The sequence below is a fragment of the Calypte anna genome, chromosome 11 (genome assembly GCF_003957555.1).
Source record: "Calypte anna isolate BGI_N300 chromosome 11, bCalAnn1_v1.p, whole genome shotgun sequence".
In the NCBI taxonomy this organism is placed as follows: Eukaryota; Metazoa; Chordata; class Aves; order Apodiformes; family Trochilidae; genus Calypte; species Calypte anna.
The window spans coordinates 2,318,747-2,346,165 of record NC_044257.1 but is presented as its reverse complement, the minus strand read 5'-3'; the positions used below and the strand labels follow the sequence as shown (position 1 = coordinate 2,346,165).

General features: G+C 48.7%; 2 protein-coding genes across 2 annotated transcripts in view; one reads left to right on the top strand and one right to left on the bottom strand.

The window, feature by feature from the left end:
- Window positions 1–416: 416 nt before the first annotated feature.
- Window positions 417–14,033, bottom strand: FAM192A (family with sequence similarity 192 member A). Its single transcript, XM_030457867.1, has 7 exons — window positions 13,947–14,033; window positions 11,896–12,041; window positions 11,615–11,713; window positions 7,815–7,936; window positions 4,059–4,180; window positions 2,182–2,246; window positions 417–1,156 (listed from the first exon to the last, which is right to left on the bottom strand). Exons 2-7 carry the CDS (start codon window positions 12,023–12,025, stop codon window positions 939–941), a joined length of 756 nt encoding a protein of 251 aa, XP_030313727.1. The 5' UTR covers window positions 12,026–12,041; window positions 13,947–14,033; the 3' UTR covers window positions 417–938.
- Window positions 14,034–14,381: 348 nt separating this feature from the next.
- The window catches only part of RSPRY1 (ring finger and SPRY domain containing 1), a 35,366-nt gene continuing 22,328 nt past the window's right edge, over window positions 14,382–27,419 (top strand). The window contains exons 1-2 of the mRNA XM_030458043.1: window positions 14,382–14,527; window positions 26,760–26,919. The gene's annotated coding sequence lies outside the window, so the exon portion shown is untranslated. The remainder of the gene's footprint in view (window positions 14,528–26,759; window positions 26,920–27,419) is intronic.

The following is a 27,419-nucleotide window of genomic DNA, read 5'->3' as shown; positions in this document are numbered from 1 at the left end:
CCCCACAAGGTCCCACAGCTGATGGCTCCCAGGTCACCTCCAGGCATAACATGGGGGGAGGATTCATCCCTTGGGAGAGGGGGGATTGGGCCATGAGGAGCGGGTGAGGGAACTGGGAGTGTTCAGCCAAGAGAAAAGGCTGAGGGGAGACCTCAATCCCTACAACTCCCTGAAACCAGGCTGGAGTGAAGGGGGAGTCAGTGGTGACGTGTCAGTGGAGGAGCCTTTGAGCAGAGCAGCCACCTCAGCCTCCTCTGAACTCACCCAGAGTCTCCCATCACCATCTCCACACCCGTGGGAGGCTGGCTCACACTTCTTCTGGATGGCAGTTTGAGGAAGGGGCTGGTTGGGTAGAGCAGAAATTGCTTAATGGATCTGGAACAATTATGAATGGCACAAGCCAAGAAAAAAAAAAAAAGCATTCAGAATGTCTTTAATCATGTAACACTAAAACTTCTTTACAGTGTCATGGCAATCTACACTTCACCATCTGCTTGATTTTTGTTCTTCCCCCATGTCTCAAACAGAATAAAAATGACATTTTAAAAACAGAACACATGGTTGCTTCTATAAGATTTCACTGCTTCAAGTGAATATTTTTTTGCCTGCTAGTCTTGTACAAACTTCTTAGATCATCAGAATTCATTCTTTCCTTAAGAATTTTAAGATAATGCTCTCACCTTCCTACCCTCAGGACCTTCATTACCAGGCACGCCTTCTGGTTTTGGATGGCAGCCTTTCTCCCAGGCTCAGAACACATCCCAGAAATGGAAAGTTGGGAGGGGGGGGAAGATATAATGAGTTATTTTAGGTATCTGAGTGTATTAAAGTTGAGAGGTTAGCTAGAAAGATTAAAGTTGGGGCAGCAGGATGCATCAAGCATCCCTCAGTGCTTCGGGAGCTGCTCTGCACTGCATTACACACACAGAGGGGCTTTGTTAGGGACCATCAAAGAAACTGTTGCTGCGAAAGACAGAGGAGACAATCTTCCCAGTGGAGTTGATGGTGCCCTCACTGTCTGAGCTGGACTCAGAGTCACTGCTCCCAGAGTAGGCCCCCAGCCCGGGCAGGATCCCGATGCAGACAGCGGCCGAGGGACAGTGGACGCTGGAGCATCCCACAGAGCTGCTCCCCAGGGCTACACAGGAGGCTTTCTCTGGAAGGAGGGCAGAGGAAAAGGCTTTAATTAGCTCAGGAACTGCCAAATTCCATTCATTCACCTGCTCTTGCCACATCAGCGGAGGCTGATTGCAGGATTTAATTAAAGCAGAAGGCAGCTTCCTGCTGCAATAAAGCTGTTCTGACAGGAAGCACTCACTACCTCAGGGGATTATTTTTTTTCCTCATCACTGGTATAAGCCCAGCTCCGTGCTGGCATTACAGATTTTTATTCTAAAGTTGTCAGCTTGATGCTTGTCAAGTACCAAACTCACTAAATAAGAATAAACAGCTCTGTTTTGTATAACTGAATATTTTTTGTGATATAATAGCATAGTTAAAGTTTCGTTCCATTGCTCTGCTAGTCAACATCCCCCATCTTCCACAGCTAATTAATTCCCAGTGTTCAGAAAGTTTACTGAACAGAAGGAGAGTCAGGAAGCACCTTAGGCTGTCATTTATGTTGAGTATCTTGACAGCACATCAATCGTGGCCCTGATAACTGAGACTGAAACACAACTTCATTTTCCTCTAGTTCCCCACAAATTTCTGAAATGAATTGGTTTCAGGATGGACAAGATCACTTCACAGCATGAAAAGGTAACAGTGGGGGTACACAAATCCATCAAATCCTGCTGTGAAGGGGGAAGGGATGGTCTGTTTGTTCTCCATGTCTCCTGTTGACAGGACAAGCACCAGGCTTGAAATGCAGCTGTGGAGACTCCAACTCATTATCAGGCAAAACTCTTCAAGGGTAAAACCAGTTCAGCATCAGAATAAACTGCCCCAGGAGGGTGCAGCACCACTTGCTGGGGAGAGTCAAGAGAGCTCAGACAAACATCTCTCAAGAACGGGTTGTGCAGGACCCTGCAGAGGTTCCCTCCAGCCCTTTCCATGAGGTTCCCACCTCTGCTGCTCTAAGCTGCAGCCTGAGCTGCCTTGCACAGCAAAGGAGCAGAAAAGGCAGATCCTCACTCCTCAGGTGAGGCAGACAGCTTCCCACATGCAGAAATCAGGACCTACCTTGATTCTTTTCATCATGATCAGTATCTAGTTTCAATCTCTTCACACTGTTACCACCATCTGAACTGTGGAAAGAATAAGAAAGTGTCTTGTTCCTCATAAGCAACCACTGAATTACTGTGGGGGTAAAAGTGACATCTCACAGCAAGTCCCCAGTGACCACCACCACTCAACAACAGCTGAAAACTGGGGCTCCTTGGGGAAAGAGTCAACGCCTACACTACAAGCATCACCCCTTAACCTGGGAAACAGCAAAATGCCTCTGGGAACCCAAGTCAGATCTCACATGGGGCCCCTGAGCTGCCTGCTCACTGGAGGTGTGAGACCAGGAGGTGCCTCAGCACCACAGCCTCAGGTGTGGATGGGTGATTGCCATGCTTGAGGGTGCAACACCCCTGTCTCACCCCTTCAAGGGATTTCCTTCTCTTCCTTCAAGCACTGGGGAGAGCTTGTTCTAAAGCATCCATGTATCTTTCACCCAGTAAGAAGGTTGGTGGGTTTTACAGCAATCCACACCCTGATCCAAACTGCTGTTGGAGGAAAGGACCATTACTTGGACTTCTGAATCCTCAGAACTTCTACATCTCCTCCCTGTCCTTGCTCAGTTTTTTCCATCCCCCCTGGCATGGTCCCAGTCCTATGCAATCCACATAAACGTTTTCCAGTGATGAAGTACAAGCATTTCCATACATTAATTCTTTTCTGTCCCTACCAGAACATGCATTACAAGTGAACAGTTACTCTGTGCAAGGAGTAACACATCATTTGCTGAAAATGCCAACGCTCAAAAAAGATGTTGAGCTCACCCTACACTTGGTTTTGGCCAGTTTGTAATAAAAGGTGGCAAAACCAAGAAACTGCAAAGCAAGGCTCTGATGGCACCGTGGTGTCAGTTCAGATGCTGTCTCCTAACAGACGCCATCTGCAGACTTCAGATCTGACACTAAGCTCCTTCTCTACATTCTGCTGGGTTAAGTACTAGTATTAACAAGAAAAAAACATCCTTGGCTGCTTGTGATCAGTTCAGTTTCTCTTCTCTGCCCTCTAAAACCCCAAACAACTACAGAGCCCCCCCCTTCCCCCTCATCAGGTGGAGGAAGTGCATATTTTAGTTTCCAGACATGCAATTACTGCTGTACTGGGAGCTAAACATCCCCCTACAAGATAAGCTTCTAAAATAATCTCTCCTTCCCTAGGACAGATTCAAAAACACTGACTGAATTTCAAGATGTCAGTAATCATCTAAAGTACTACACTGTGGGAAATAACCTCTGTGGAAAGTAACTCAGGTCCCACATGCCTGGTTTCTTCTCACCACAGCTGTGTTTGCAGGTCAAGATCAACCCAGCAAACACATCTCAAACTGAACTGCCACCCCCCAGGATGGGAAGGGAGAGGAGGTACCCGTGCAGATGAGTGAGCAACAAGAGGAATTTGCTTGATGCCCTCAAATGTGATCAAATTGGAACACAAAGTTCTCTCATAACCCGCTGTCCTCAGCAGAAATTCAACATTTTAGACACTGATAAATTAAGCAAACCCAAATGAAATTACATGTGTGAGGTGACTCTGCAAATAGAGATGTAAAAACAGATTCCCTCTAGGTTCTCAAGCAGGACTTTCCAAGCCTGGCAGGCTACAACAAAGAGTCTACACACTTGCTTGACACACACTTATCTATTTGAAACACTTCATGTTTTCCCACAGGTTGTGAGAGCCCACAGAAACAAGGCTGGTCTTTTCTTTTACCTCCCCCCCCTTTCTTCTTTAGGGGCTAAGGTTCACACCCAGCTCTCTGGAGGCAGTTTTGGCCTCCTTCCCTTTACACAGGGAACTGGGTTCCGTTCCTCATGAATTTATAGAGGTGTGAAACCAACCTTCTGTGTTTCACAGCTCCTGCCAACAGCTTTGCCTGAGAGAATTTGTTCTTGTTTTCCACTGACTTCATGGGCAATTTCTTCTCAGTTTCCTTCTTTGGGTCCACTTTGGTGAGAGTGCTGTGAATTAAGGGTTAAGGATCAAGCAGGAAAGAATGGGGAGCACAGACACTTCCTCTCTGATACCTTGAGCCAGCTCTGCTGGCAGCAGTGACCAAAGTTCATTCACATTTTCTATCAAAATAAAATTCTATCAAAATAAAATAAACTTATTTGTAATGACATTTAGCTGGCACCTTCAGCCAAGACAGTAAAGACTTCACCCACTGGGTTCAGAGCTCTCTCAGCATCAATACCAGCTCCTCCTGCAGGGATGTCCAGGCAGCAGACCAGGAGCTGCTTCTCCTAAGTCAGAAAAGTGCAACACACACCACATCCAGTACCCATAAACACACCTAATGTCCTGCTGCTTCCTAAAGGTCTTGGAAAGGCCAAATGGTTAGAATGGACCACAAAAAAAAAAAAAAAAAAAAAAAAAAAAAAGGCAATCCAGGACTTCCCCCTTCTACAAGGATCAACACATTTGTAATTTAAATTTACTGCTTCAATACCTAATCCTGCTGATCCTCATCACCAAAACCAAGCAGCAAGGTGTGGGCTCACTTCCCCTTCTCAAACCCTCCTTCTCCTGAGCCCAGCAGACCTCAGCCCACCAAAACAGAGGGTTCCAGTTCTGGTGTGGTGTTTATCACCCTAACTTTCTAGCTGATCTCTCTGTAAGGACTTCAAGGCTATTCACTGCTGTTTTGACCACCAGCTCCAAGAGGAGCCAGGCAGATCTGATCAAGGGTCTATGTGGTCCAATATTCACCCAAAAAGACTGTACAAAAAAACCTAAGCAGCTTAAAACAGTGGATGGGATGCAGCTGAAACTTGTGATGAGGTGGCAAAGCTTAAGCAGGTTCTCAGACAGGATAAGCAGCAGCCTGGTCTGTTATTAAGGAACACTCCCACTAAATATCTCCTTTTGTGGAGTGGTGTCCATGGTACCTGAAGCAAGGTCCATCAAAGCCCCTGTTTGTTACTGAGGTACCAGGGGAGTCACAAAATCTTCTGCAAAACTTTTAAACTGCACACAGCAAAGGCAAATCGACCTCATTCAAAAGGACATTTGCTTGCAATGCTGAATTGAGTTTTCCTTTCTATATCTCACTGTTCAGAGGACAGAGCCACAGGTTGGAGCTCCACAGGGGCTCCAGTCACTGCAGATGAACCCTGGACATGAATTTCACACTGATGGACCACATGTCTGAAGTCAGAGGGGAGGTTTTTTCCTGTACATCAGCAACTCTCACCCCTCCCTCTAAGGGAACACCTCAGGACCGGTCAGATGCCACTCCTCACCTGTGGTTTACATGGACATGGAGTTACCCAGGCTGCTCTCTACCTCAGCTGGAAGCCTTTCCAGCAAAAAGCAGCCTGCCCGAGCTCATTTCTCTTTCCCGGTGGCACAGGAGTGCCATCCTGTGGCTACCAGCAGCAATCTGAAACCTCCACACCCTCCTTGCTCCTGGCATTCCAAGAGAGCACTGTCTGAGAATCCCAAAGACTTTTCTTTTCAAAGATGCCTGACTGTGGGCTTCTCACTTCCATCTAGGATGCAGATCTCCAAACACTCCTCAACCACCAGAGATGTTGCAGACATCAGCAAAGGTGACATCACATCAGGCCAAGTGTCCCCTCTCAGGGAGACAAAATTAGGGGTAAACCTCTCCATCTGAAATATTAACTGCTTTTAAGAAGCTGCTCTATAGTAAAGCCTGCATCTTGGAGGGGCACTTTCCCTACATGTACATAAGATTCAGGACAAGAGGATGCTGTTCTCAAACACTTTTGAAACTGGCTTTAAAAAAATACCTGTTAATCTTTCAGCACTGTCAGACCACTGGAGTCAGGATAGGATAAGAAGCATAAAAACCCCTAGTTGTTCATGTAGGAGGAAGTAAAAATCCTGTGCATCCATGCATATAAATTTCTTATGCTTGAGAGCACATGAAAACATCCCAAGGCATGTTTATCCTTAAGCTAGGATTTCATGATTGTTCAACCTAAAAAATGAAGAAAAAAAGAAAAAAACCTCTGTATTTGAATACTGACATGGGTTTTACCATGACATTGTCTGTGTAGCTTTAATTGGAATGTATACCAGGAAAAAGACCAAATATTCAAACCCACTGGGTTGGCATTCCTCCTATAAATGAATAAGTAAAACTTCCCATTAATAATAATTACAATTATAAATTAAAAATACCTCAACAGTACCTATTGATCCAGCACATTTGCCTAGTGCCCACTGCTTTTTGCCACTGCAGTGACAAACCATTAGTAACAACCTGCAGGTGCAAAACCATTTTGCATTGAAATAAATACCACCAAAAATTCCAAATGGATGGAATTTTGCAAGCTGGTGAGGTTGCCTGAAATATTATGGTTAAACAAATAAACCAAAAGAATGGGCAAAACCTCAAGATTTTTGGTGAGATGACCTGACTACAAACTATTCTGCCTTCCCCCACCTCATCAGCACTGAGTTCCACAGTTCATTTACAGCCAGACCTCAGATCCAGAGCAAAGCCTGGGGTCAGCTGTGCCTGCACATCCTGCAGAAGGATCCCTGCTCTGAAAATTCAGGGATCAGTGCTTTATGTGCCTCAGGACACTGCATGGTTCATCCCAGACATGTGTGACCTGACTGGAGCTGCTCCAGCAGCACAGCCTCACACTGCACAGCCCTGCACCAGCCATCAGCCAGTGAAAGAAATCCCATGAACAGCCCATTCGTGGATCCAATAAAAGAAGAAAAATATGCCAAAATCATCTACCAACCCCAGTCTACTTCTGAAGTGAAAAAATGCATCAGTGTTGCCTTTTCACAGACACAGTGCTGAGATAAATGCTCTTCAGGGAGTGATTTGCTCACTTAAAATCAATGGTTTTGATTCGGAGGCAAAGCAATCATCAACTTCTGCACAGATTCCATAAACCTCAAAAAACCATTTAATTTTGCACAGAAATCCCCAAATCATTCCAATCTCCCTTGACTAGCACTGATTAGAGAGAAAAATGTATCCTATTTTCTAGCACATCTTCATGAAAATTGGACATTTAACAGCAAAAATCAAACTGTCCTGTTCTTAGTACTGCCCAAGAGTCTGTATGAACCAAAAGCACCACAAGTCCATGAGCCCAGCTGCAGAGAGCTCACGTGTTTAACCTCTCATCCTGCAGTTACCATCAAGGGAGAAAGGGTCCCTCCAAGAAGAGTCAGAGAGGGCAATTCAAACATTATTCCAAAAGGCATGATACATCCAGCCAAGGCACTGTTAAAGGAAACCTAAACAAGAACATTTCCTTTTCAATAAGAAGACAAAAGCTTAGCAGTTATATCCTGGGGTTTGCCTTTACATTCTCTCTTTTTTTAGCTGTGTTTCTTTATGCCTCAGTAATGAAAACAAACAAAAAACCCACAGCAAAACAACCAAACAGAAACATCAGTGGGGAGGGTAGAGAAGGAAAGAAACCAAGCAAAGCCACGTGGGGGCTGAGGAGGAGAGCATCAAACATCACAGCAGGAGGCTCAAGCTATAGGGAAAATATTCAAGTTTAAGTCTATCATTGCTATGTTGTGTGAAGCAGCTGTACAGAAGTGTCAGTGACAATAAAACCTCTGTCCAACCACCTGAATGCAAAGGATATTCTGTACTCATTGAGTTCTTTCAGCTCTTCTTCTCTCCGTTGCTTTTCTAGGAGCTCTTGCTGTCGAGAGACCTCATCAAGGAAATGTGTCTCATCTTCATCTAAGCCTCTCACCATGTTTTCTGAATAAAGGACAGAAGGCACAGTGACAAGCTGAACCCCCCTGGGGAGCACTCATTTATTCTGCATTACACTTCACCATTCTCCTGTAAGATGCTCCAAGGATGTGGAAATGGTGGTGAGTGTGGGTGGGTGGGTGAGCAGCCCCCACTGCCACATCCAGCACCCCCAGTGCTGCAGGAGGAGCAGAACAATTTGCACAAAGTGAGGGAGGGGGAAGGCAGGAGTGAGTCCTGGAGACAGTGAGCTGGGTCCTGCAGCAGTCAGATCCTCTGCTGAGCAAAGGGCACAAAGCAAACTCCATCAGGTATCAGCTGGGATCTGTAATTAAGGAGTTCAAATCACAGAATCACAGAAAGTGAGGGGTTGGAAGGGACTTCAAGAGATCCTGGAGTCCAACCCCTGGCAGAGCAGGGTCACCTCCAGCAGTCACACAGACACCTCCAGGGGGGCTCTGAGACTCCACAACCCCCCCGGGCAGCCTGGGCCAGGGCTCCCTCACCCTCATAGTGGAAAAGTTTTTCCTTCTATTTCTGTGGAACCTCCTGTGCTCCAGTTTGTCCCCACTGCCCCTTGTCCTGTCACTGGACATCCCTGAGCAGAGCCTGGCCCCATCCTCCTGGCACTCACCCTTTCCATATTTATAAACATCACTGAGCTCACCCCTCAGTCTCCTCCTCTCCAAGCTGCAGAGCCCCAGTTCCCTCAGCCTTTCCTCACCAGGAGATGTTCCACTCCCTTCAGCATAAAATAAAAAATACTGTATATCCATAAAACAGCTCCAGTTAACAATGCTGGGTGCTAACAAGCCAAAACCTACACACTGCAGCACCCAAACTACAACTGAAGTTTGAACACAACACTACAGCCACAGAGAAAACAAGGACAGAGTTCCTGGGGAATTCCTGGGAAATGCTCTCCTACTTGACACCAGAATGAAGGAAAATCAACAAAGCTTTCACACCAGCAGCCTTTGTGCAGCTCTGGAATGCCATTTGGAACAGGTTACACAAAACTAGGAATAAACACACGAAGCTGTTTGTTGGTTTCAGAGCTGAAGCCTGGCTCCTCAGAAACTGTTCTCAAACCAACCAATAACTGGAAAAAACTTATTGCTTCTCCCCATAAATCTTGCCTTACCATAGAAACTACATGATCTTAAAGTAAACCACCAGTAACTTGGGACTAACTTGTTTTTAAAAATAACAGAAAAGTAGTAGCAAGACGATTCCTACCTTCCAAATAAAATTAATTCTAAACACCCTACCCTTCTCTGAGGAAAGTACATACAGGTGCAGGAGGAGGGGCATTTATGTTCTGCAAATGTTCAACATTTCTTAATCAAATAAAAAAGAATAAAAAAATTTTTTAGAAAACCAAGTCTTACTGTTTGTAGTCAGCCTGGAAAATCTTAACCCAAACAGCACCTTTAGTTTTCATTAGAATTTAACTCTGTAAAATGATTTGTTTTCCTATTTTTTTAATCTTCACCCCCAGAGCCAAGTCCTGCTCACTGTAATGAATGCTAAGAAATCCTTTTACTCTGATAATTGGCAAGCTTCTGCCACTGACAGCAAAGCTCTAGAAAACCATTATTACCAGAGGTTACACTTAAAGGCTGAGCCCTACTGTTTCCAGCTGCAGAGGTCACCTGTGAGCCTCTGAACAGCAACTTTGGCATTCACTGCTGCTGCTGGGGGCCTCTGCAGAGAGGAAGCCAGAGCAGGGACACTGAGGGCACCTCCTGCAGTGAGGGACAGGAATTCATTTCATCCTCTGCCTGCCTGGCCTGCAAACCAAGAGAAGCAGCCCCAGAGATCCTCGTGGCTGATGGGACTGAGTCTGCAGGAGGTGAGCAGGGATCTGTGATTCCCAACCAGCTGTGGCTTCCTCCTGTCACCCCTCAGAGGTGTCACCCCTCAGAGGAATGCCTCTCACTCCAGCACTTGGCTTAGAGGTTTCCTGAAGCAAACAGCAGACACTGCAGGTCCAACATAACAGAGCAGGGGAAGCAATTAGTTGAGAGTCATTAGAAGCCTTTCCCAGCCACTTTTCTCTTGGCTACCTGGACAAGAATTGCTTAGCCACACCACCAGAGATGGCTTGGATCAAAAGTTACTGAAATAAACTGGAAGCTCTCCATCTGGAAAGAATCCTGCAGGTACAGCTGGAGACTTGAAAGCATTAATGCTGCTGTCTGCACTTCCTACCACAAAAAAACCAAAACCCAAGCAAAACTGAGGGGACAGGAATTAACTTCCACTTATCCTTATTTTGGTTGCCATAATCATTCAGGAAGAAAATTTTTTGAACTTTGGAGAACACCAGAGTCATTTTTCACCTAAAGTGCTGTAACAGTCTATGAAAACTATTTAACTTTAAAAATGAAGACATTCTTGCAATGCTGAACAAGCCAGCAGGAGAACTGCCCCCCTGTATGCCAGCTTTGTACCAACACAAAAGGTTTGAAGCAGCTGACTCTGCAGGTTTGTGCACACACAATTCTCCCCAGGTCAGATCACCAAACCTGGCAGATCAGAACAGCACTGCATGGGCCCTGCTTCCCACTCACCCAAAACTCCCAGGGGCAGAAGGAATTCTTCAAGAATTTTAGAGCAAACTCACACAGACCAGGGGACAAATGTCACCAGTGGCTGAACCAGACTGGGCTGAACCAGTGGTAACCCAGCAGTCCCCCCAGCACTGAGGAGTCAGCTTCCACTCACCTTCCCCTGAGGAAATGGACAGGAGGGGGTTTAAAGGAGGTGCCAGGGCACAGGAAAGGGGATCAGGGCCACCAGAAATGCCCTGGGTAATTCCTGCAGAGGCACCTGGGGGCATGACATGACCCAAACCCAAGGCTCTGCCACACTTCCTGGTGAAACACTTTTGTTGCACTGCAGAAGAGGAATTCAAGGCAGGGTCTGGAGCTGAACACACACAACAGCAGCAGGGGGAGGCTTCCAGCTAAAGGACCAAAATCCATCAGAACCCACCTGAAATGGAGGCCCACAGTATCAGCCTCACTTCTCTTTAGACAGAGCCAATTGCTCCCTTTTTCCCAAAATGTCTAACAATTTTCTAGTTCTCAATATCCCCTTTGCAGCACATGGACTGGTGATACAGTGCAAAGGGTTTTTCTATAAAACCAGAAACTCATGCATCAGTAGTAATTAGGTTTCCCTTTCATTAGAAGAGTTAAATGTTTACTTTTTGCATCAACTCCCAGATCTTTACTTCATCCAAACACTGGGGCCTCAACCCACATTTGTGTCAGCTCATTATGGCTTGGCTGGAGGAGCTGCTGGAACAGGATTTCTCTTTATTGATTCACATATTGATCCTCATGTTCAAGCACGAGCTCCATGTTACATTTCCATGGATCAGGACCAGGAATTATTTTGATTTTTTGTGCACAATCAGCCTGGTATTCCCCATTTCACAGGATGCAGCTCCACAACTGCAACAAACTTCTGAGCTGTGCATGTCTGCAGTGCTGTCTTGCTGGAGTTTCTACCCCCCCTGAGAACCTCACCATTCCAGGAACACTTCCCTGGGTTCTGTTTCTCTCTGGGAGAGGCAGGCAGGACACACAGGTACCTCCAGTTGCACAGAGCTGTTACACACAACACATGCAGCTGGCTGGGGTTTGCTGCAAAGCAGCAGCTGCTGGTGCTTACTGAATTTAAATTGCTCCTCAAACTCCTGCTGCTTCTTTTCCCTCTGTTCCTGGAGCCTTTCATACAAGGAACGTGGGTCATAGGCCTCCTCTGGGCATTCTGAAAGGAAGGAGAACAGGGAAATCAGAGCATAAATTACAAACACTACACCACCAACAGCTCCTTCCCCCATGCAAACCCCTTCTGGACCTGCAGAACACAAATTATTCCCTTTCAGTTCCCTTTCCCACAGAAGTGAAGTGTTCTCCCCCCCTGCAGCTCTTGGGATCCACCCCCCATACCTTCAGGATCCTCGGGTTTCCGGACCTTTTCCCACTCCTCTTGCCTCCTCTTCCTCCTCTCCTCCAGCTCTGACTCAGACACAAACCTCTTGTTGATCACCAGGTCAGCAGCACCATCACCCCCATCCATCCTGGAACAGCACCTCCTAAAAATGCAACAGGAGACCCCCCAGGGCCTGATGGGGGTGGGCAGTGCCAACACTGCCCCTTCTGACCCTTCCTCTCCCCTTTCCTGTCATTAACATTTCCCCTCTGAGCTGCCTGCCCCAGACACCTTCTAGAAAAGTCACAGTTCAAAGGAGTTTTGCTCAGCCCACCTTGGGTCTTCCCTGCTAAATAAATATAAAACAAATAAATTAAAACAAATTAAAACCAAACCACAACAGACCTACACAGACAGTCTTTTATTTCAGTCCTTGCACCTGGCTGCTCTGCAGAAAGACCCTGACACTGCTCTCCTCACTCCACCTCATTTCCTCCCCCCCACTCCCAGAAAACTGAGGAAAATTTGCCTGTTTGCAGGGATTTCAACATAAGATTTCAGAAATTACCCTCTCCAACACCCAAAAGCACCCAGAGGGAGCTGTGTCTGTTTGGGTGCTGCCTGCCAGGAGCACCTGCAGCTCAGGAGGGGAGAGGAGAGGGAATTCCCTGGGCCCAAGGCAAGGCTGGGATCAGAAACCAGGAGCAGAACCTCAGCCCAGAACTCCTGGGAGAGCCCAGAACTCCTGGGAGAGCTCAGCCCCAGGAGCAGCCAGGGAGAGGCACAGGACCAGGCACAGGGAGATGCTCCAAGGAGCCACCTGGGATTTGGAAAACTGCTGTTCCCTGGGTGCCCAGGAGCACACAAATGGCTCATCCCAAGGCTCCTCCTGCCAGCTCCATGCTCTGGAACAAACCCCCAGTGCCTGGAGCTGCTGCCCACACCCCACAGAGAGCTGCCCAGACTGACTGCTGCACAGCTCCTTCTCGTTGTCTTCTGTAACCTCATCCCATGCCCCAGGGACTGCAGACAACCATCCCCTGGACACCCAAGTATTCTGCCTTTAGAATCTCCCCCTGCCTGCAGTTCAGCCCTGGAGAAGCCCCCTGTGCATTTATTCTTGCAGCAGGAGAGGGATGGAGGCAGCCACACAATGGACAGAACCAGACTGTCACCCTTCTGTCTGCCACCAGGAACCCCTCCTGCAGGAAGAGTCCTGGGATCCCTACCCCCCCTGGTGCTTTCCTGGGGACTGGGTTGTAATTCAAACGAGAAGTTGAGGTCCTGCAAAAACTCCAGGACTGGAGACACAGCAGGATGCATTCCAAAGGTTGGGAATGACCAACCAAAGGGTTGGATCCTGGGCACAGCTCCTCCTGACACAGCCACCAAAGCTGCCTCCACTTTGCCATCTCAACTCCCACCCAGCAGAGACAAAAGTCACGCAAACCACTGACAGGGGGGTCAGGAGGGGCACAGGACCCCCGGAGCCTCTGGCTCACTCAGTGCGCTTGGCCAGCGGGTGCTGAGATCCAGGGAAAGCCAAGGGAACACCCGAGGCTGCTGCTGACTGCCCGCTGGGGTCAGACCGGAGCCCGGAGCCCTGACAGCCCCGGCCCGGGGCACCGAGATGGGGAAAACCCCGCAAACCCCTCCCGTGTCCCCGCCCGTCCCGCCGGGACCCCCCCTGCCCCTGGCCCAGCACATCGGGGCCGCTCTGCTCCCTTCCTGCCCGGTCACCGCGTTCCGTGGAGCTTCCCCGGGGGCACCGGGACGGGCAGGAACGGCCCCGCTGTGACCCCCCCCCCCGGTGTGTGTGTGGCTGCGCACCGGAACCGGTACCCGCCGGACCGAGGGCAGAGCCGCTGCCCCAAGGCGCCCTCAGCCCGAACCCGCTGCCGGCTGCTGGTACCGGGCCCGCTCCCAGCCGGGCCGCCCCCGCCGCTCCCTCCCCCGGCTCGGGCTGGGGCTCCAGTCGCGGCCTCTCCCGCGGCCCGGCCCAGGACGGGTCCCCCCTGCCCGGCACCCCCGGGGCCGCTCCCCGCCCCTCCCGTCCCCCCGCTCGTACCGCGGCCCCGTCCCGTTACAGCGAGAGGCGCAGCCCAGCCCTGAGCGCCGCCATTGATCCTCCGCGCAGGCCCGGCCCGACCCCGCCCCTTCCGCCCGCGAGAGCCAATGGCGAGAGCTCTTCCTGGGGCGTCCCCGCGCCCCGGCAGCCAATCCCCGCGGCTCTTACGGGAGGCGGAGCAACGGCCGGCACGGCCGCCGCGCGGCAGCAACGGGGGAGGGAGGGGGCTGGCTGCCGGGTGACGTCAGGGAAGATCCGGGCTGCGATTGAACGAACCGCTCAGGGGGCGTGGCCAGTCGCGGGGCGTGGCCAGTCGCGGGGCGTGGCCAGTCGCGGGGCGTGGCCAGTCGCGGGGCGTGGCCAGTCGCGGGGCGGGGCCAGTCGCGGGGCGGGGCCAGGCGCGGGGCGGGGCCAGGCGCGGGGCGGGGCCGGCGGGTGCGCGGTCTCCATCTTCCGTCAGTGCGCGGCTGCGGCGCACAAAGGAGCGGCGGGGCCGGGACAGGGACACGGAGCGGCGGGGCCGGGACGCGGGGGGAGTGCGGGCCTCAGGGCCGCCCTGTGCGCCTCCCCGTAGGGCCGAGGTGAGGTTGGGGGGATGGGAATGGGGACGGGGACGGGGGAGTCGCCGGGCTGAGGGGGAGCGCGGCGCGTCCTGTGCTGAGGCGGAGGGGCAGCGCCCAGCGGGGCTCCGGCGGCGGGCCCGAGCATCGCTGAACCGGGGGGCAGCGCTCACCCCCATCCCGCTCTCCTGGAGCCGGGCGTGCCGCCGGGGCAGAGTCCCGCTGCGTGAGAGCCGGAAAGGCCCCGGGGCGGGGTCGGGGCCGGCGAAGCCCGGGGCCTGGGGCAGCACCGGGTGCGGGTCCTGCCCGGGCTCTGCGGGACCCCAGGGATGTCCCGCACCCCCGGGAGGCGGGGAGCGGCCGTGCTGCCCCGCTTGCCGTGTGCCGGGGCAGGGTGCTGCCGGGGCTGGGCAGGGAGGCCCCGGGGCTGCCGAGCCGAGGCTGCCCAGTCCCAGCAAACCCCTCTACCCCCCGTTTCGGTCCCGGGAACCGGAGGGTTCGTGGGGACCCGGCAGCCCGAACCGGCGGCTCCCCGGGTCACCGAGGGCTGACAGCTGCGGAACGGCGCCTCCGGGAGCGGGTCCGGGGGCTTGTGTGACTTGCAAAACAGGGGCTGGGTCAGGGCGGTTCGGAGCGGACTGGGGCTGGGGGGAGAGGGGACAAAGTGACAAAGTGGTCCTGAGCCCCGGGGGAGCTCCGGAACACGGGGGAGAATTTCGTGAAACCTTTCGGTGTTTTTGCATTAATGGGAAAAGTCTGAATGCTGAAAACTGTGTAACCATGGGATGGGATAACAGTTGTGCAGTGTAAGTTTCCTCACTTCTGCAGAGAAAATAAAGAGGTGTGGAGTGAGGTACCGAATGCAGTGATTGATCTTTTTTTGCATGCTCAGGCAGGAGATGAGCAGTGACACCTTTCCTGTGGCATGGTGACACCTCGGTGCTGCTTTCTCTCTCAGATGAGTGCTGGGACATCACGCCTGCAGCTCCTGGGTTCTGCCCTGCTCATCACCATCTTCCACATCTCTGTTCTTCCCCTTCCTTCCCCTGTTTCTTATCTCCTGTTCAGCAGCAGTAGGCACAGTGTCACTTCTTGCCAGAGTCTTGTGGTAGGAAAGCTTTGCTTTCGTTTTCGAGTCTGTTTTTGAAAAATGCAGATCTCTGGATCTCCCAGGACCAGCCCCAGCCCTGGGTTCATTTTGGTGCTCAGCCCCTGTTTGTGAGCATTTCTGAAGCAGCAGAACTTTGGTCCATGAGGAAACCTTTTCTCTCCTAAGTTTATTTGGCCTTCTGGATACCACATTGTTTTCTGAACACTGATGTGTTTGCTGGTTTTTTTCTTTTTCTGTCTGTGTCAGGATTTGTTTCCTTCAATGTAAGTAAGAGATATTTTTTTTTCCCCTTGGCACTGGTTTTGCCTCAGGTTTTTTAATTTTTCTGTCCTCTAGCAGTGGGTACCTTTCTTTGGTTTGGTGGTGGGGTTTTGGTTGGTTGGTTGGTTTTTTATCCCCATGCTGGTCCTCAGACCTATTTTTTTGCTCTACTCATAATTTTCTGTACATCCATCAGTGCTGTGAGTTTATTGTCATCTAGAGATCTGCTGACATAGGAGTTGTGAATCTCCCCCCACTGTGTATCAGTATTGTAACCTTTGTTATTTCTCTGCTAAACCAGACAAACCTTTTAACAGTTCTCAAAACCTGTGAGCTGCCTGCTGCATCCCTCCCCATCCTTTCTCTGGGATTGATGGATTTGGCCATGGGTTGCTGGAGGATCATGCAGCTTCAAAACCTTTTGGATCACTTTAAGTTTGGAATGCTGTTCAATTTGTTTCTTTTTTATTTATCCACATGAGAAGAATTGATCTGTTGTTTGCTCTGATCTAAATCTGGCCCATTCTTCTGCAGGAGCTTTCCCATGTGTCTCTTTCTCCTCTAGCAAAGCCCACTCAGCAAGAGGTCCTTTCTCCTGCTGGCACCCTTCCTGTGTCCCTTCCTCTAGGACATTGCTCTTATTGTTTTGTGCCCCAATCTCTGCTGTTTGTTCTCATTTACAAACCTGGCTGTGCATTTCTCTTGTTGTGGTTTTCTTTGTTTTCCCAGATGTCTGAAACTCCAGTTACATGATCAGCTCTCCCTCTATCTTCCCTTTTTCCATCCAAATGCTGTCTCTAAAAGTTTCCAGCATCTCCTGCCTGGCTGAGAAGCTCCTCCAGGACCAGGGCAGTGTTTTGCACCACGCACATCTCCTGCTGATTGCCAGCTTAGTCTGTTATTTACCTGCTCCACATCTAATTCAGCTGCTCCACACACTCCTTTCTCTTCAGCAGGGGTATTGGTGTGGGGGGTTTTTGGTTTCCTTGGATTCTTTCATGTTCCTTTTGTGGGGTTCAGCTGCAGTGCCTCCTGTTTGCCACTCTGGTGTCCTGCTCTCTGCCCTCCTAACTCAGGGATCACTCAGTGACCCCATTTATCTCACTGCTCTCTTGTCCTGTGCTTTGCTTAATGCTCATTTCTTCTCTTAGAAGGGACATGAGGGTTTTCTGCACAACTTCTTGGTACCTTCTCAGCATTTCTGCCTTGGGGCTTGGCTCTCATGGATGGGCTGGAATAGGTTTCCTCATAATTTGGTTTCCCCATATCAAGTAGGACATCTCACATGCTCTGCCTGTCAGCTGATATCAAAGTCCATTTTCCTTGTTTGTTGAAATTAAGGAATTGGAGGGAGATATTTAGTAGCTGAAGTTAGTGATAAAGGTGGAAATTTGTCATGGAATCCTTGCTGGCCTGTTACTCTTTTAGGCTCCTTTGCTCAAATTCCCTTTCACATCAGCATCTTCCCTGGCTGGTACTGCATCACATTTTGAAATGTCTCCTGTTGATCTGAAGTCACTGGGATTTGTGTTGGGATCCTCACAAAATGCAGCAGAGCTCCTTGTGTGCACTGGGAAGTTGCTGCTTCTGTGTCTCAAGGGGCACCTGAGGTGTTGTCACCTCCTAGGAGGGTGACAAGCTTGAAGGCAAGCTGGTGTGATGAGTTTTGTCCTGTTCTGGTGTGGGTCCATTGTCATTATGTTCCATTCAGCTTTTTGGAGTTTTGGGGTTATGAATTAATTCCTTGCTTTTTGAAGCAGTGCAAGCAGAGGTCCTGTCCTGGGACTCATTGTCTTTCAGGCACCTCATTTGAATTGTGCCATTTTGTGCTTTGTGTTTCCTCATGTCCTAACAATACATTTTGTTTTCCCTTCCTGGCTGACATGCAATGGCTGTGGGGCTGGCATGGCATGGCAGCAGAAACTTTTTATTTCTTTTTCTGTTCTTCAACATCATCTTCAACAGGATGAGGTTCAACACGGCCAAGTGCCGGGTCCTGCACTTTGGCCACAACAACCCCATGGGGAGCTCCAGGCTGGGGACAGAGTGGCAGAAAGGGACCTGGGAGTCTGGATTGCCAGGAAGCTGAAGAGGAGCCAGCAGTGTGCCCAGGTGGCCAAGAAGGCCAATGGCATCCTGGGCTGGCTCAGGAACAGCGTGGCCAACAGGTCCAGGGAAGGGATTCTGCCCCTGTGCTCAGCCCTGGGGAGGCCACAGCTTGAGTCCTGTGTCCAGTTCTGAGCCCCTCAGCTCAGGAAGGAGATTGAGGTGCTGGAGCAGGTCCAGAGAAGAGCAAGGAGGCTGTGAAGGGATCCAGCAGAATTCCTGTGAGGAAGGGCTGAGGGAGCTGGGGGTGTTGAGGCTGGAGAAGAGGAGGCTCAGGGGAGACCTCATCACTCTCTCCAACTCCCTGAAAGGAGGTTGGAGCCGGGGGGGGTTGGGCTCTTTTCCCAGGCAACTCTCAGCAAGACAAGAGGGCAGGGTCTCAAGTTGTGCCAGGGGAGGTTTAGGTTGGAGATGAGAAAGAATTTCTTTCTGGAGCGGGTGCTCAGGCATTGGAATGGGCTGCCCAGGGAAGTAGTGGATTCTCCGTGTCTGGAGATCTTTCCAAAGAGCCTGGATGTGGCACTGAGTGCCATGGGCTGGGAACCACGGGGGGAGTGGATCAAGGGTTGGACTTGATGATCTCAGAGGTCCCTTCCAACCCAGCCCATTCTATGATCTTGCTGAGATCCAATGCAAGTCAAACATTGTGTGACTGACCAGTGCATCCTGCTCTCTCCTCAGCTCTGCTTTGTCATCATCCAGTACCTTGCTCTCCCAGTCCTGTAGCCAAACGTGTGCTTTAGACATTTCCCCAGCTCTGCCATGGGAACTCTGGTAGATTTTGCCCATTCAGTACCAGAACTTGCTGGCTCAGAGTCTGGGCTGAGGTTCTGCTTGTCATTTATTCATGGGAGTTTGGCAAGTCCCCATGACTGGTGACCAAAAATCCATCCTTTACCAGCCACATCCCTCCCTTTGGAGAAGTGGGGGTATCTAAGCATGCAAAACACTTGCAACAGGAGTTATTTTTCACCCCTCCTAAGGCTGGTTTGGTTTTTTTTGTTGGTTTTTTTTGTTGGTTTGTTTTTCTATAGGAAAAGCATCACTTTTGCTTTAATTTTTTTAGTATCTGAATGTTTTCCTGGGCATGAAGAGAAGGACCAGAGCTGGGGACATTTTGATGTGAAGCATTGGTGTTTGCATTGCTTGCTTCAGTGCCTGTGCACAAACTGATGTTAATGCAGCTTGAATCAGGAGTTAGAAGACAGCCAGTGAGCTACATGCCAGAAGGCTCTGCCATCCCTAGGTGTGTTCTACCTTCCTGGAGACAGTGGGGCAAGCTAGAAAGCAATCCCAAAAAATAAAATGCAGCAGATATGCTGGGCTTTTTTCTAAAAGTGGAGCTGGTGGCATGGAGAAAGCCATTCACCTAATAGTGAATGAGGAATCCTGCCTGTGTTTGCACTCAACTCTAGTCAATGTATCAGTGCTGGAGTGAAAGATTAAAAAAATATATATAAATTTAAACAGTGAGTGAGTTGTTCTCTCTTTAGAGCTTTTACCACTACATCTAAATGTAATTCTCAAAAGAGTTTCATTTTCATTCTTCTGAAATTCTCCAGGGAGTTCTTTAGGAGAAGCCCCAGATGACCACCATGACTGTGTTCCTCAGACTGGTACAGGGTTTTGAAAGCTGAAATTCTTGAGCTCTCAAACTTTTTTGATGTACAGCAATAAGAAACCAAAACTCACTCTTACTCAAACCATCATCAGGCTGCCTTGTGAAACACACACATGCTTGAGTCTCTCTCTCAAGCAGTCAATCCCCTTCCTCTTCTTGGCCACAGGAGTTCTGAAACCCATTGTCCAACATTCTCTGAACTTCTTCATACAAGCAGGGGCCTTAAAACACCATAAAAAAGAAAAAAAAAAAAAAAGGAACCTCAGCTCTGTGGTAGGAGCCAGATACTTGTGTGGCTTGGAGTTACTGACTGCTGCTTGACAGGGCTTTAAAAAAAGCTGGGGACAAACTCTAGCAGGACCTGTTGTTGCAGTGGGACAAGGGATGATGGTTTTAAACTGAAGGAGGGTGGGTTGGTTTTGGGGTTTTTTTATGCTGAGGGTGCTGAGCCCCTGGCCCATGGAAGCTATGGCTGCCCCATCCCTGGCAGTGCTCAAGTCCAGGCTGGATGGGGCTTGGAGCAACCTGGGCTGGTGGGAGGTGTCCCTGACCATGCAGGGGGTTGGAATGAGAAGATCAAACCCAAACCATTGTATAAAACCCCTTCTATATGAAATATTTGTGTTACACATGGTCACCAACCCAACCCCAGGAGCTCTCCCATCCCATGCTTTCTTGCTAGGCTTGTAGCACGGGATAGAGAAAAAATCCTCAAGGCAGAACCTGAAGAGACAAATGTGTCAAAAAGAAACTGTGTGTTTTGTGTGGGGTTTTTGTTTTGCTTTTTCATAGCTAAGAGGTTCCAGCGACCTGCCCAGAGCTGTGCATCAGGTTCTGTAGCCTCCATCTCTGGAAGCCCCAGATCAGTTATCACACTTCCCAGGAGTGCCTCCGAGGCAGCTTTCCTAACCTAGTGACCTACATGTCTGACTGAGAGGCAGAGCTTTGAGGAGCTGCCACGGGATCCACTTACAGGAGGAAAGAGAATTGGAATTGTGCCCTTTGCTCTGCCAGGCACAGAGCTGGCACAGAGCTCCTGGCTCCCCAGGGCTGGCAGGGCAAGGTCACTGAGCTGCCACCAAAGGGTTGGCCATACCAGTGCTGCTTGAATTAACAGGAGGGGGACTTCCTTCAGCCTGTTTCCTGCCCCACTGCTGGGTTTTTTGTGTTTGAGATGATAGCCATGAAGTGACAGATCTGGTGAGGCTCCATCCTTGGAAATGAAGCCCAGCTCTGACCAAGCAGAGAGACAAAAGCACCAGGATCAGCTGAATAATGAGGAACAGCACAACTCCAGCTTGTCACCATTTGGGCTCTCTGACAAGAAGCTGATGGTTTGCCCACAAGAATCTGCTCCTGCTCCCAGTAGTCCCTGCGTGAGAGATTTTTGGATGTGATTCCTCAGATGCCCCTGTGCTAGCCCTAGACCTCTGTCTCGTGGTGGGGCTGCAGTGTGTGACTCTTGGAGCTGCTCAGTGTCAGTTTGTCCCTCAAAATGGTTTTCAGGTTTATTTCTTTTTAGTGTCTAAGGCACTTTTAAGTAGTATTATTGCAGTTTACTACAATGAGTTGATATCCCCATAATCTAAGAGAACACTCTCACTGTTTTCTGCATTGTAATGTAGGTAAAGCCATATCCTTTCTGGAATTTACTAGAAAAGCTTAAAAAAAATGCATTGGGTTTTTTGTGGTGTTCCTTTGTGGTTCTGCACCTCTTCTTAATACCCAAAGAGTCCACCCTTTCCTCTCAGCTGTCTGGGAGCTGTCTGTTCTGGAATTACTTGGTGCTTTTTTAATTTTTATTGTGAATCTTAATATGAACATTTTTGTCAAAATTTAGCATATTTGTTTACTGTTGATAACCTCTTTAACTTTTGGGGCAAAAGGGAAGATTAACTTGAACTAATCGAAGGATTTGTTTACAAGCCTCCAAGTGGCTGTCTGTGCCCAAACTTAATGTGGTTTAGCTAATCAACTTTATTTCACGTGCTTGGATCCCTCTGGCTGGCAGGATTAGAGCTCCCTGCCATCTGCAGGGCATTACCCTCTGCTCCTTGGGCCCGTGCTGAGCTGGTGCAGCTCTGCCACGTCAGCCTGCTGGAGGGCAAGTCCTGCTCAGCTTCCCCTGAGCTGTCAGATACCACTGTGCTTTAAAAAAAAAAAAAGATTATTATCTTGGAGAGGTATTCACCTGCCTCAGAGCACAGCTTTGTCTCCGAGGAGAAACGTAATGATCCTTCTGCAGTTCCTGAGAGAGGGGACAGGGAAGGGATGGATGTTCTGCATGGCTGAGGGGGTGCTGAGGGTGTGGGGTGGGCATCCAGAACACCAAAGTGCAGCTGAGGTTTTCTGCAGGCCTTGGCACAAGGGACACCTCCACCAAAATGATCCCTCTGTGCCCTCTGAGGTGGAAGAAGCTGGGAGGGAATAAAGTTTCTCGTTCAGCAAGAACTGTTCCCAGCAGAACAGCCTCTGAGCAGCAGTGTCCTTATCCAGAGGGAAAGGAACCCCTGAGCAGGGCACAAGTCCCTGTACCAGGCCAGCTTTAAAGACATCAGTTTGAGTAAGACCATGAAGGTCCATGCTGCAATTTTAGTGTTCCTGTACCAGCTTCATAACATATTTAAGGGAAGTAAAAAGGCAAAGTCGTCCAGTGTTCAGATTACTACAAAATCTGACTTTCATAGTGAGTCTACAGAACAAAAAAAATCCCCAGACACCTACTGTGGTGTTAGGATCTGCTTCTTTCTGCCCTGACTGTTACCACCTCAAGCTGAAACAGAGAGCAGATCCTTCAGCTACTCCACGTTTCTGACCCAGCTTTAGTTACCTAGAAAACTGCAGGGTTGAGGCTAAGTTATCTGCATAAGCCCTGTACATCCTGAGGGTTTTCACTGACGAGTACAGAGCTGGAAGGTTTTTGAGGTCTCTTGCCCTTTCTGTTAAACAGGCATGATCAGGGTCAGGCTGCTTGTGGTTTAGGGTTCTGTTAAACAGCAAGAAAGGGAACAACGGGGGCCATGGCCTGGTCCTGCTGCTGGTGACACTTTATGCCAGGAAATGCTGTTTCCTTTTGAGCCTGGACACGAGTCTTAACCCTTTGGGATATTTTCAAATAAAATAGAACTGAAGGTTTGCTTCAGATGACACAATGTGGCTTGGGCAGTGTGTGCAGCAGAACCAGCACAGTGCTGGCTCCCTCCTGATGCCTCTAGTCCATTTCTCCACATGGCTGCCAAGCTGCTCTTTCTCTTTAGTTGCACAAACCTTACAGCAGAGAGGGTGACCTCAGATCTCCATGCAATCTCCTGAGAAAGTCTCCATTTCACATTACAATGGGATTCCATTTACTGGAAGTTCCAGGTTTTCATTACCTGCCCTGATGACCTCAAAGCTGAGATCCTCTCCATGCTATAAAAGCACACAGCACACATAACATGCACACAGCCTGTTCCCCTCTCTTATTCCTCTCTTGGTTGCAGTTGATTATCTTGCAGTGATTCAGAGCTGTGTTTCCATCTCCTGGTAGTTGGAACTTTTCATCCAACTGGCACCACAAATATTTCCATCTCTTTTGTTTTAGGAGCATCATTTCTTTGGGAAAGAAATGCTGAGGAAAGATTTGTAATTATTTTATCTCCTTAATAAGAAATTGCTGCCCAAACCTCACAGGTTTGCATTTGAAAAGCTGTCACCTTTACTGTGTGGTTTGCTGCCTGGGCTGTGTTGCTGTGCAGCTGGGGGGGAGAAATAACCAGTGTTCCTCTGGTAATGGTGGCAGAAGCTGGGAAAGTGGCTCTGGTGGATGAAACCTGCCTGATGATGTGCACAGAGGTTTGGGGTTTTTTGCTCACTTGGCAAGGTGCTCCATTTCATGGGAAGGAGAGGGATTTTCCATCATGTTGAGGTGTTATGGTTGGTAACCAAATATTGGAGGGGATGAATCACTGACTCTTGGGCTGCTTATTGCAGAGCAAATGGGGCTGATTCCACTTGGAGCTGTCTCCTTTGTTGGGTGATCCAGGGGAGGCCTCTCTTGGCATCCCTGCTGCCAGGCAGGGGTAAACCCTCTCCAGGACCATCAATTTCAGTGGCCAATGAGTTCATCTTTCCCACCTGGACTTCCAGCTCTGGCAGGCTGCTCAGCCTGTGCAGCTTCTCCATGCATCCATGGATATCCCTGAGCCTGCCAGCAGAGTGGCTGCTTTGCTGGTGGGGATGGTCCTGCTGGAGATGCAGGGATGTTCCCAAAGGAGGTGTGGGGGGCTCTGGGGGAGGGGGTTACCTTTCCCTCTGTGCACCTAAAGGGTGTCTTAAGCCTAGTGCTCTGTTTGGGGGGAAATGTGCCAGGGTGAGTGCTGGGTGGGTGTCCTGCAGGTGCTCTCCAGTGGAAAGAAAGAGGTGTTGGGCACTGGTGTTCTCTGCAGTGTCTGCTCTGAGGGAGGGGTATCAGTACCAGGAACTTCTTATTCTCTAAGAACTTAGGTTTAGATCATGTATTTGTCAGCTTCATGGACCTGCATCTCAAAGTAGCATTGGATGGTCAGAATTCAAAATGAATGGATGACCCTGTCTGTACCCAAGCAGGTAATTCCTGCTGCCTTCACCTCTTCTTGCACTTAAAAATGTGGGGTCAAGCTTGTGTTAAAATACCATTGTAAGGTAATGTAAAAGTGTTACCACTTCTGTAAGTCTGGCTGCTGCTGTGAGCAGCTTTCACAGTCTTGTTATCACTTTCTAAATTTGCTGAACACTGTTCTTGGGGCAAGTGCAAAACTGGTGGGATGGGGCTTTCTGGCACTGCAGAATATCTGAATGACACAAAATGAGGCTAATCATGGGGAAAGTGGTCACAACCTTTAATATGGAGAATTTGTTTTCTTTCAGTCCTGCAGCTCAGCTCTTGCTGGTATTTTCATGCTCAGTTGCTTCATGTCAAGTCTTTCAGTTCTACTTGGACTTGCAGGAATTGTTTAACAAAATGGTGTTTGCACAATGTCACTGTAGCCTGGAATTAGTCAATAGGTTTCTGTTCCTTTCAGGGCAACTTGGTCTTACTCCTGTGCTGGTGTTTAGATGAGTCTTAACTGCTAGCTCATGACAGATTTATCTTAAAGAGTGTTTTGATGTGATATTAAAACACAAAAGGTAAAAGTCACAAACTAAGTGAAATTCTCCAGCAGAATAATTTTTAGAAAAACTGGCCCACTTTGGTAAACAATTCCTCCCAACATTTTACTGGAAGTCTGAACTTTAAAAGCAGTTGCAGGGAGTGTTAGCTGTGTGACTGCTGAATAAGTATTTAAATCATGGATTCTGAAAGATTAATTCCCTCTCAGCTCTTCTCAGTTCCCAGTTTGGGGCTCCCCAGTCCAAGAGAGAGAGGGATCTACTGGGGAGAGTCCCATGGAGAGCTGTGAGGATGATGAAGGGACTTGAGCATCTCTGCTAGGAAGAAACTGAGAGCCCTGGGGCCGTTCAGCCTTGGGAAAAGAAGGATGAGAGGGGATCTTATTAATTTCTATAAATATCTGAGGGGTGGGGGGCAAGAGGAGGGGGCCCAGTAACAGGACAAGTAATCATGGGTTTAAACTGGAACATAGGAAGTTCTACCTCAACATGAGGGGAAACTTCTTTCCTGTGAGGCTGAGGGAGCCCTGGCCCAGGCTGCCCAGAGAGGTTCTGGAGTCTCCTCTGGAAATCTTCAAACCCCCCCTGGATGCATTCCTGTGTGGCCTTCCCTGGGTGATCCTGTTTTGGCAGGGGGGTTGGATTGGGTGATCTCTGGAGGTCCCTTCCAGCCCCTCACATTCTGTGTATTCTTTGCTGTATTTTAACAGCAAAACAAACGTGGGAGCTTTGTCTCAGGAGACTGAACTCTCAGGTGAGCTCATGAGGAAAGAGCATTTTCTTCTTTCTGGGATGCTGCTGGTAAGCCCAGCTTTAGGTCTCTGACAGGAGGCTTATCCTGGCCTCTCTCCATCCTGCTTTTGTGATATGCTTGGTTTACTCCTTTATTTTTATTTCTTTTAGACAAAGTATTCAAAGAGTATTTTTTTTAATTAGCACAATATTTGCAGGCAGACTGGTAAGTATTTTTGCCAGTAAAAAACCGTATTTTTGTTAAGAGTAGGGATTAGAGTAAAAATCAGTCTTCAAGTTAAAATTTCTTTCCATCTCTGCATGCAGAGATTGTTACCCCTTGTTGAAACCATAAATTATTTCATCATTCATGATGTGCAAAATGCTTTTGGCTTTGTGTGTTGGTTGTGTCCCTGAGGACTCCAACTTGGGACAGAAGCAGAATTGTTCATGCTCATCCCTTGTCTCCCTCCTCTCCTGCATTCCCTGTTCCACCCTGCAGCTATCCCAGGCTGCTCTGACATCTCCATCTTTTTTACTTCAGCAGTGAGAGTGAGGGAGCTGGGATGGCCACCAAGCAACCTAATTCTGTAGCCACAGTTCATGATAATGCTGCAAAGCTGTACTTAAAAAATATGCCAGCTCAAATGCAATCTAGTTTTTAAAGATTTGTCTTAAAAAGCTTTTCCTTTCCTCTTCAGAACCTCTCTTCATGCATTCATGCTCTGTCCAGGCAAGCAAATCTGTAGCAATACCATTTTCTACCCTAGGGTCCTAATATTTAGGTTTTCATTTTGTTTGAGCTTGACAAGGAACTCCTGGTACCTGGTGGTAAGCAACAGCCACGAGCATGCTGTCAGCATGTTTTATTTATTTTGTTTTATTTATTTTGTTTTTTTTATTTTATTTTATTTATTTATTTTGTTTTATTTAGCTCTTTGCTAAATAAGGGGAGTTTATTCTGCAATTTCTCTTTTCCACTTTATCCAATCAGCTTTTATAGTGTACTTTTATTTTCTGCTGTCCCTACTCGAGAGGGATCAGAGCAGATATTATTGCTTCTCTTCTTCCTCCTGTAAGGAGTAATTTCTGGGTTTTCAGTAGCTGTGTCTAGTCCTAAAGGCAGCAGGTTGTAAACTGGTTTTGGAAGCCTTGAGAGAAATTCCCCTGTAAAAACTGGATATGGCTGAAAAGAACAGCCTGGCTTGATGTCATGATGGGGGTGGGGAGGAATGCACCTGCCTGGGAGGCACTTTCAAGTGGATTGTTCTTTCTTTTCCCTCTGCTCTCAGGGACTCTTCAGCGTGGCTCCTCCAGGTGAAAGCAGAGTCAGGTCTCATGGCTCAGAGCCCCTGGTGATGCTCTGGTGAGTGCTGGTTCCCTGGGTGCATCTGGGACCTGTGGGTGCTGTGTGAGGGAGCTGACCTGCTCCTCAGCCAAACACATGTACAGGTGAGTTCATCCAAGCACTTGGCTTTAATCAGGCTCCAAGTTGTGAACCAGAAAACATAGGTTTCAATAATTAGTTTTCATCTTGACTTATGTCTGGTTTTGTTTCCTTAGGTAGGTTCTTACTTGTTGCTAATCCCTAAAATACAGCTTCTCCATGTGCATTTTGATGGCAAGGTAGAGTCACTGTCTTAACATTTTTTAAGCCACAGAACAGCTTGATGCAGATTCTAACTGTGTAATGCTTTTACAGTTTAGTACTATGTTACTGAAGTGGCCTTAAATGCTATGGATTCATAAGTCCATAGTTTTTCCCTGGAAGACATTTTGCCTTTAATATAATTAACTCTTCCCCCCCCAAAAAAAAATAAAAAAAAGAAAAACTAAAAAAAGAAATAACCCTTAGGCCACAGCCTTTTAAAGTCGTTTGAACAATTCTGTGTGAGATCTCTGTAATCTGTGTTTGCACCCTTGCATCTACTTTTTACTTGCTGGCTGAGAAA